Source organism: Azolla caroliniana, unplaced genomic scaffold (assembly GCF_043228905.1).
Source record: "Azolla caroliniana isolate FFs.n. ecotype wild unplaced genomic scaffold, voAzoCaro1.0.p SCAF_21, whole genome shotgun sequence".
Taxonomy (NCBI): Eukaryota; Viridiplantae; Streptophyta; class Polypodiopsida; order Salviniales; family Salviniaceae; genus Azolla; species Azolla caroliniana.
Window position 1 is genome coordinate 3,051,362 of NW_028230456.1, and position 10,774 is coordinate 3,062,135.

The 10,774-nt window shown below is 35.0% G+C and overlaps 2 protein-coding genes across 2 annotated transcripts; one reads left to right on the forward strand and one right to left on the reverse strand.

Moving 5' to 3' along the window:
* Positions 1 to 1,435: 1,435 nt before the first annotated feature.
* On the forward strand, positions 1,436 to 3,188 carry LOC147850338 (bidirectional sugar transporter SWEET7b-like). The gene is made up of 4 exons (XM_087336774.1): positions 1,436 to 1,642; positions 1,854 to 2,015; positions 2,110 to 2,229; positions 2,970 to 3,188. Exons 1-4 carry the CDS (start codon positions 1,436 to 1,438, stop codon positions 3,186 to 3,188), a joined length of 708 nt encoding a protein of 235 aa, XP_087192900.1.
* Positions 3,189 to 6,922: 3,734 nt separating this feature from the next.
* Positions 6,923 to 10,535, reverse strand: LOC147850339 (linoleate 9S-lipoxygenase-like). Its single transcript, XM_087336775.1, has 8 exons — positions 10,314 to 10,535; positions 9,911 to 10,151; positions 9,068 to 9,334; positions 8,886 to 8,971; positions 8,676 to 8,783; positions 8,194 to 8,537; positions 7,813 to 8,076; positions 6,923 to 7,670 (listed from the first exon to the last, which is right to left on the reverse strand). The coding sequence occupies exons 1-8, from the start codon at positions 10,533 to 10,535 to the stop codon at positions 6,923 to 6,925; spliced, it is 2,280 nt and encodes a 759-aa protein (XP_087192901.1).
* Positions 10,536 to 10,774: the final 239 nt, after the last annotated feature.

Consider the following 10,774-nt stretch of genomic DNA (forward strand, 5'->3'; position numbering starts at 1 on the left):
ACCAAGACATTGACAGAGCGACCATTAGTGCAAATAGTAGGTGCATCGCCATCAAATTTGAGAATCGTTCAATTATCCTACGAGTTTGTTGTTGCCACATCGGAGGTTTGTATGTATAAGTTCAATGTGGAAGGAATTGGTCGAGAGAATCAATGTTGAAGATACATAGAAAATTTTATGAAGGAAGGGAAAGAAAAATAAAAGAGCCTAAATTTGGCTTTAGAGCCCAAAAAGGGCATTTACAAAACATTTTGTTGTTTTCATTTAGGGAAAAATAAATAATGTATGTATTTTGCATTAAAATGAAAAGAAACAAAGAGGGCCCCAACAAAACGCGCATGAAATAGCAAAAGGGCACCCAAATCTGCATTAAAAATAGACTCAATTTTTGCTCCTCAAAAGCAAAAAAGGTGGAGAAGAGGAGGAGGAAGAAGAAGAAGGCGACTAAATTTGCATGCTTATTTATTGTCACATTTTTAACTTTAGGACTCAAGAAGAGACATATAGAAGAGAAGATAAGAGACACATAGAAGAGATGAACGCATTCATTCTCCACGAGAGCGAGTAAGAAGAAGAAGAAGAAGAAGAAGAAGAAGCTATACCTTCTTTTGTAACAGGTAAAAAACATACAATTGCTTTGGTTGTATGCATGTGTGCATATATGCATGTATTCTTGGCGATCATGATTATATGTTTCTCCTCCTTGTTCATGCATATAGGCTTAGGTTTGTCTAGAATTTGTATGTACATACCATCCATCCAATTTGTATGTGTGTATGTTGGAGAGACTTAGATCGTGTCTCTATGTATGGACCATATCTTAACTACACATGTACTCGTGTTATTTATGTTGTAGACTAGATTGATGGTTATTTATAACTACACATCTCTTAATTGCCTATACACACATGTTTTAAGGATTGCCTTTTTATTTGGCAAATTTTATTAGTAGGGTTTAGATCAACATCTCTTACATTTGTTGCACGCTAAGAAGGGTGTCGCCCGAGGAGAATGCCTCTCTATGGAGGCGTATTGCACACCGTGCTTGGTGTCGTAGGTGAGATTTATAGACATTTAAGTTCTTATTCGTAATTATGTAATGGTTGGAGTTTTTACCTAATTGTTGCAAATTTTGTTTCTTAACATTAATTGATTATTTGTCTAACTTCTCTCGCGATCTTTCATAGGGAATGTCGTTACGACTGGGTTTTTCTTAGTATCCTCTATGTAAGCCTCCACGTCAAGCTCAACATACAAAAATATGTGTGTGTTTGTATGCATACATATATGTATGTATATACACACACAATACATTTTAAACGATGTTATGTTGTCTTCATGTTCACAAGAATGGAAGTACATTCGAACACTTTTGATTTGCTAGATCTAACAACATTTATTTAAATGTTTATTGTACAGTCAAAGGATATATGAGATGTTGAAGAAGAAATCATTGCAAAGTGAATCACGGTCATGTAATCTCTATCTCTTCATGCTTTTCAATTGCATGCTTTGGACATTTTACGGGCTGCCCTTCAATCGTCCGCACAACTTTTGGGTCATCTTAACAAACTCCATAGGTTGTGCATTCTCTTTGGCAACAATAATAGCTTATCTTTGCTATGCGTCTAAAAGGACCAAGGTAACATCCCCTTTTAACAATATGCCCTGAAAGAGAAATATTGAATCAAAATTTACTAATGATTATTGCATATATTAAGACAATGATATGCAAAAACCTTGTTTTAGAATGTTACATGACTACGTTAATCAAATTGAATCTCAATTAACATTGTATTGAACACACTTATTCAACTCAAAACATCAAGGCATTCAAATGTTTAATCTTGCAGGTGATCATATTATGGGAACTTCATGTATTTCTATTCCTTTTTCTCATTATGGTCGTCACACTTCTATTTGTAAATAAGAGCCACGAAAGAAGAGTTCTTGTCATAGGTTCCATATCAGCAATTTTTAGCAGTTTCATGCACCTGACACTTTTATCCGAGTTGGTGAGTTTTGCACAATGAGTTTATTTTTATGACTATTTCCCATTGAAAAATGTGATTTCACCCCAAGGTCTTACGTTGATGTCTTATTGGTCAGACTATTGCATGGAAAAACTATGACGTTAAATTTTTGCATCCTCTCTTATCTATCTTAGCATTCTTAAAGGGAGCCTTGTGGACAACTTATGGATGGAATTCTAGTGATTGGTTTATCTTGGTAAGCATTTTTGTATCTAGTCTTCTCTTCAAATTTTATTTAATATCATTGTGCGCCCATGGAAATGGAAGAGTTGTTGATTTTACATGGCATGATAATCAAAAGAAAAGTCTTCACTTTTATTCAATCTAGAATATGATTAGTTGCATTGACAAATTTAAGGGTTGAGTTTATATTACCATCAAATTCACAAATTCACAACACATTTTAACATGAAATTAGTGGTACTTAGGTGAATACTCATGTTTTGTATGATTTCTTAGGTACATGACATATAAAATCCATGACAATATGAGGTTATCAACAATCCAACCACCATAAGATAACAAAATGTCGTATTGAAAACTTTGTGAAGATTGGCTTGGTCATCTTCCTCTTATATTGCCTTCTTAATCTAAAGGTATATTTGCAATTCATAAGACACATTTTCAATGGTTATCAACTTATCGAACAATACAAATTGTCTTAAATTAGATATCCCTCATTGAGCCTCATTAGGGTGAGGAGTTTGAAGGTGAGAGACAACATGTAGTTTAAATCATGGCAATTCAATGAAGATACCATTAAATTTCGTTGTTAGTGCAAGTTTTAAAGCATTTAGATTTCATGTGCTTTAATATATAAGACGGAAGAAGGTAAATTGAAAGGGGAAAAAAACAATGTTTTTATTACTCTGTGTCGCATGCAATTCCATATGCGATTAGGGATACTAGTTTTAAACGTTGTCTGGTGATTTTCAGATACCCAATGCAATCGGTGTAATTATTGGCATCATACAATTTTTCACCTCTATGATCATTCAATTCAATTTACATAATGGAAGGTCTTCAACATTGCGAGAGGATGCACACTCTTCCGTGTCAATGAATTCTAGTTCCACTGACAGGTTTTGCAATTATAATTCTGGAGAGGTCCTTTACGAAGCCAAGCCATATTCAAAATATCCAATATTAATATAATAGTTGGGATCATAAGATATATATTTTTTGATTATTTACTTAATTGTGCAAATTATGGTTGTAAATTGAAAGAAACATCATAAATGGAAATATAGATTGTACATTCCAACACAAATGGCCAATTATGCAAGAATTGTATGAGGTGTGAACATATGTGTGATGAATAGTTAAAATTGAGATTGTGTCAAAATAATTGCAAATAAGGAATGGCCAAATCAAGAGGTTATGTGTAACTTATAAATTATGGTCACATGGTTAGGCAAGAGTGATGTAATTTTACTCATTATATATATAATCAACCAATATCCTAGAGAAACTTTGCAATAATCTATAATAATATCAAGCGAACATAATTTAACCACAAACATTTTGTCGTGAGGAAGCTTATTATCCTCACTGAAAACATTTTGTCGTGAGGAAGTTTATTATCCTCATTGAATATCATTATCCTTACATTGTATCCTTATGATAAAGCATAATCTTTGCCGACACATACCTATTCTTATATTGCTTCTCTCCTAATGATTCATTGATGGCCTAAATCATCCAAAAACTGGAGATCCATCTCTTTTCAAATATTGTTGTCCCAAATCTTGCAAAGTAGGTTACTTCAATCCTAATCATTCATTGATGGCCTACATCTTCCCAAAATTGGATCTCTTTCCAAAGATTGTCCCAAATCTTGCAAATTAGGGAACTTCAAAGAACTTCAAAATGAAAACTAAACCGGTTCAATCTCCAAATTTACCAACCTCATATGCGTTCTTCAATCTTCAAGATTGAAAATCTTATGGTTGCTCTCGTATCTTAGTCGGGAACTTCTTTAGTTTTAGTTCAAATATAAACAAATGGTAGGTACATGAGGAACATGGATAGTTCAGGAATCATATGGAATCTTTTTGTTTCATGGAGAGTTTAGGATGTTAGTTTCTATCAAATCTTGCAAGTGACTTCTTGCATCTATGCAAATCAAATTTTTTGGGGTACTTGACTTGTGATGTGGAAGAGTAAAACTAAATGACGACATTTTTTTTTGCAAGAAAGATACACCTTAGTATATTACATGAGAAATGTACATATAGAAAACAGAAGGAGACATTTTATCTCACCTCTATTGTAATCCAAAAGCTAATACCAACATCTAATCAAACAAATGATATCATATAAGAAACGTGAGGAGCACAAGCTACAAGCAATGCGATAAAAAAGAAGGTATGGCATAATTCCACCTCATACCAGAATTTGTATCTGAAAATAAATGAAGTGCTTGCCGCCGTTTCTTAAAGTCCACTTGACGTTGCCTTAGAGCATCAGTTGAACCCAGATCATCACGACGACGGTTCAATGCATATTGAATATGTTTGAGAGAAGTGAAGGAACTTTCAATTTGCAAGGACCAATCGGAGAGTGCACAATTAGAGTTTAATATAGTTTTCGTGCACTTTGGTCGACATTTGGAACTCATGCTAAGAGAAAAGACCCATGCTAAGAGAACTAGATGTGCATACCGGAAAAGAAAAAGAATCCAATTTTAGCTAATGAGAGGGAGGTCACTCTTTCGTGTTTGCCATATGTTGAAATAGATCACATGCTTCAATTGCAAGAACTTAAGAAGAACTCGATAAGATGCCAAAGACTACTATGGTAACAAAAACGTCAGTCAATAAACTCACCATGTTGAATTAGGGATTTACCCTACTCTTTCTTTCTTATTCTTTCTCCCTATATTACTTTGCAATGGATTGTAGCATAGATGGGTGGTTCTTGACTGATATTAGAGTTTAGCTTTCCTCATGAATTCCATCCAATTCAAATCTACTTGTAACCATGGATAAATATAATTGCATTCCCAACCAATATTGCATTGATATTTTTATCTATTAAGGGAATCGTAGTAATTCTTATATAAGTTGTATGATTTTGGGTTCTCGTGTGTTAGCTCAAAATTCCGTCCGATTTTGAGTCTCAATGTGTTGACAATCGAAAGGGATCATGTTAGCATATCATCAACCAAATTGCAACCTCACTAGAGCCTCGATAACCCTTCATTGAGAGTATACATTTTGGCCAAAATCTTGTTATATAGGTTATTATTAATTATTATCCAAGAAAATGTCTTAATTTTATGTAAGTTGTATGAGTTTGGATCTGTGTCTAATTCCAAAATCCACTCCCCTCTAAGTCTTGATGCTTTGATGGAAAGGGATTGTGCCGATGAACATATCCCCTTCTTCCCCTTTCCCCTTCTCCTTTACCAACTACCCTTTTTCACACTATGTTTGAGTCACTTCACCCGATGTTCAAACTATTGTGCTCCATGCCAAGTATAAACAAATATCCATAAACCTCTCACCCAAGGACATGCTCAAGTCTCTCTAGAGAGAGATAGAGCCCAACATGGCAATGGGTATAATAACAATTTCTATAAACTCTCTTCTATTGAGTGCTTGAAGCGTAGTAAAATATCACCCATTTAAGTATTTAATAATCTCGTACAAGTGGTTAAGTTGTATATTGCGCTTAGGCTTTATTCAGTAGTTAGTCTAGCGTAAGTAGCTCAAGGAGGATCTTTTTTTTCCCGAAAAAAATACTACATTAGTATTAAGAAACACAAAGCTATACATAAAATATATACCTGTTGATAATGAGCCCCTTTCTAAATTCGAATTATCGATTTAAATAAATACTTCCTTCAGTGTAGAGTAGAATAACTTCACCTTATCAAAAATCTATGTATAAAATATTCCTTTGTCCTAGATGGCACGAAACTCGAATTGTATGAGCTCAGCCTATTGCATATTACCTTTTATGTTATCCAAAGAACCTCTGAGATCCAAATCCCAAAAATGATTTGTGCAGGTTTTTAGTCACATTTTGGAATACCTTCAAACATCAAGCTTTCATGATATACCAAATTGTGACACTCACCCTTGCTTGTCTCGCCAACAAGGGGTAAACGATGGTATGTCCTCACACACAGACTTTGAAGTGATTCTCAAGAAGAATGCTTGAATAAGAAGTAACCTTGAAGATGTTGAGAAACATTACTAAGTACACACATTCACACAAAGGCATATACACACACAATAATGTACAAACCTACACACAACAAATGTGGCAATCAATCAACTTTCTGGCACGATTATACGAATGAACTAGGGCTTAGATACCTCCAAGAGATAAATGAGAAATACCACTTGTCTTGATCGAAGACCCTTATAGTCCCACAACTCGACACGTAACAAAATTTTGCAACATTGTAAATCTTCACGCACTATTCTGCAACTACAAAAGATGGTGGGTTGAAACTCCAGGAACATGGAACCAAGAACTTTTAATAAGGAAATGAGTATTTTTACATAAGTACCTATAACAATAAAGAAGATTATGCTATTAAAAAACAAATAACTTATAATCTTACCCAACTACATCTCTTATTATTTCCTTAAATTTGACATAACGATAAAGAAGATTATATTGTAAAAAAAACTAAAGCAACTTATAATCTTACCAATTACAACTATTAGTTGACATCAAATTTGGTTGATGCTAGTATTATGTATATATACAAATTTTTAAAGGACGTAGTATATACAACATGATAGGCTACAAAAGACGAGATATGCTATTGGAAAGTCCTCAATTTGCCATGCCTAATATCATGAGGATAGAAAAAGAAACTTATATGAGAAATGACAAATTGTCAATAGATCATTACGAGTCGCAAAACTAGACTATATGGAGATGCTATTGGGGACACCTTGATTTGTCATGCCCAATGGTGAGGATGGAAAGAGGAGCTTGTATGGAAATTTAGCAGGACCTTGTCTATGCTTGTAAAACTTTGGATCATTGTTTCGAGCTTGAATGTTGGCCTCAACTTTTGCCAACTTCAACTTAAAATTGTTAAATGCCATTAAAACCCTAGTATCTCTTGCCCATTGTTCGTATGGGTCTATTAAAGTGTCCCCCAAGTGAACCTCGTCTCCAAGGTGTTTTGATAGCAATAAAACTGTCCCCATTACAGGAATTGCTTCTAAGTGGTTCGAGAGTGAACTCAGAAAGAACTTTTCCGGATAAGTTTGGAACTCTGCATCATCTTGATCTGGTATCCATTTTCTGCCCACGGTGGGACTATTGGGCATGAAACCTTGATATGCGTATTGTCCGAAGTTCACGGCTGCATGATGAGCCGATGCAAGCCATATAAGTGTGGTCAATGTTGTCTCCAACTTGATAATACTTGCCATGTCTCCCCACCATTTGGCCTCTTTGTGATCCCCATGGCCCACCTCTATTATCTCCTTCCACCATTCTTGTAGCTCCATATCCTCCTTCACTTTCTTATCATCTTCATAATAAATAACAATATAATCATGTGCCCATGATCGTATTGCATCCCATAATTCTAAACCATCCTTAGCATATGGATAGTCCTCGATTACCAAGGTTAATTGATCTTTTGTGCTTTCAACCATACCCCTGTAATAATAATAAAAATATAAAAGCATCAAATTTTAAGAGGATTAAAGAAACACGTTAATTTATAACATATTTAAATAACGTAGTTAAAAACCATGTATAATGGGCTACAATGTTATATCATGGTGTTAATAATGAGTACCTCTTGATGAGGTCATTTGGCAAACCTTGTTCATCAATCCGCCAATTCTGATACACCATGGATGTAAATGCCATGGAAACATCACGAGTGAAGAAACAAGTCTCAATGATCCCGCCACTATTTATGAGATTTTGTCTTGCTAGTCCATTGATGGCCAATGTGTCCTTGAAGTGAGGAGCTAAAAACCGATGCAAGGGATGCAGTGAGCTCAATTGCCTATGAGTAGCTATTATGAAGGGCTCCACACAAGCATGTGTTCTCAGCCTAAAAAACAAATGAGCAAGTTTTGACATGAATTCATAATTACCCAATTACATAGTTTCATTATCTTAAGCATTGATTGACACAATTGTTAAAATAAAGCCAAATAGATATTTTTACCAATGGCTGATAAGTTGATGATAACCGGTGTCATTAATTAAGACTTGTGCTTTAGCCAATTGCCAAAACCATCCCTCTATAGACTCCACATCTCCGTGTTGTGGATCAACATTTGTACGAGGTGGAGTGAAAACCATATTCACACTTTCTTCCCCAATGATATGCGGTGGTAAACTAAGCTCAATAGCAACGGGTCTAAGAACTCGATCCGTCCCGTGGAAGAACAATGACCGGGTTGCATATACTCTCACATCTGATGAAGCTTTAGATTTTTTTATTAAGAGAAGAGCTGGCATAAGCACATCATGGTAGTCCAACATAAAAAGCCTCCTTTGGGCAATTGCCTAATGCATATAACGTTGACAATAAGCAAAAGTTGAAATAAAAAAGGAAATAACCTTAACAAGAGAAAATTAACATGTAACAAATAAATAAAATTAACTTGAACAAGAGAAAGCTCAGTCGTAAGAAATGTAACATACTTCATTCACACTCAAGCCTTGTAGATGTTGCTCTAGATGATCTGCGGTAATTGCGGAATTTGGAGGACCGTAACTTTCAGGATCTAACCCACTCATGATTGGAAATTTCTAAGCCAAACATATAAAGTGAAAAAGTATCACAAGTTTAATCATAGTATACAAGAATTCAATACAAGCACAAAACCAATTGCATAAAGTTTTGAAATATACCTCAACACGTTCGATGACCATAGGGTTTTGTCCTGCTAGTCTCTCTCGTGCAAATTCTTCATCAGTGTACCATGCATCTTTGTTAACTACAATATAGTTTCATACCCACTATCAACTTCGTAAAGTTTCAAGAAAAGAAAAAGGGTCAATCAAATCATATATTAATATGCATATAGTGATACCTTGAACAACTCCAGGCTTCGGAAAAGATGCCAAATCATGTTCTGAATAAAGTTTGAATATTTCGTCAAGGGAATCAAAAGTGTTGGTCTCACCATAAGTGGATTTCAAATTCTCTTTCAACGCTGTTGCCACTTCAATTGTACTTGCATTGAGAGCATTACCAAAGTCCAATTGCTTAAGGAGGCCAAAAGCCTCATCTCTAGGAACATAAAATGGTATTGGGCCAACTCCACCCAATAGGCCATCTGGCAACTCGGAGGCATTATCTGCAATTGGCAATATTACATAATAAAACTAAAAATCTTTATACAATTGGAATCATTTGGGTCAAATATGTTTTCAATAAGTGAAATCGCAAACATAATGACAATGTGCAATTATTGATAATGCAACATTATAACGAGAACAAATCATGTTGCTACTATGTAAGGATATAATATATCACATATTAAAGAAGAGTAAAGATGGTTAAGATTCAAGAAACTATCAAATCAAATGACATTAGTGCATATGAGTTTGTTCCCATTTAATGAGATAGTATTACATCAAGATAAGCATAACCATATACATGTTTGATTTTAAGCTTCTTATCAAGAGTCACAATGACTATAGTAGAGGCAACTACCGAGTTCTTAACCCAACTGTTAAAAGTGTGATACCTATCAACATATATTAGATATAAGTCCCTTACAATTGTCGAGGTAATATTAGAAAGTCTGTAATTGTGGTGGATATCGTATATAACACAATATCGTGCAACCTATCGTAATGTCACTTTCTTTTTTAAAAATAAAGTAGGTTTTGAGAAATTAGTTTTAATTTTGAAATGGGCCAAGGTATACCTTTCTTAGATATTTGTCGACCAGTTCGACACCTTCGTGGGTAAGGAAGATTGTGTGAACCCCCTAATACAGGTCTTGGAGTGGGGGGGTCCACTTCAGGATTTCCAAGGTCATTATACACATCATAATCATAAATGCGGTCCTGAGCGATCCTATGCCCCGTCCCATCACCTCTTAGTTGATGAAGATCCCTACCTCGAAACTCTTGCAAACCAAGAGGAGTTTGTGTGGGAAGGAACAACTATAAAATAAAAATTCAAGCTATGATCTTTTAGTATTTGGATACAATGGTCATCTTGATCAACTTATCCACCTTTTCAAAAGTATTGTATTTAATATGCATTGTTGGTAAAGAAGTTTAGGTGTTAGATTATTCCTCCTCGAAGTATTGCACATAATTTACCTTGTTGGGAAAGAAGATTCGAGGTTCGGATTCACGTGTTTGTGGGATCCAAGAGTTGCACCAAAAACCGTGTTGGTGCAATTCAGATAGAGTATTACCGTCTTTAGTCGATACATATGCCGATTCCAAGAAGAACTCATCCGCGGGATGTCGATTGCTTACAAGGAGAGCTATAGGTGTGTTGAAGCCCTCTGGAAGCTCCACGCCGAAAATGATTCTCATGATTGGCTTTTCACGGGAAATGGAGACCGAAACCGGGCCAATCACTTTGGGATCGAGAGAAAGATCTACATACATATATTGGTTGTGATTGGTTGTGAACAATCAATTGTTATATATGAGTAAAAAAGGTACTACTAATTAGAATGTTGGTATATAATAAAGGAGGCCCTTTAAGAACTTTATCATCAAATTTTATGAGTAAAAGGCAATAATTAGAATAAAGTAGGCCCAGTAACAAC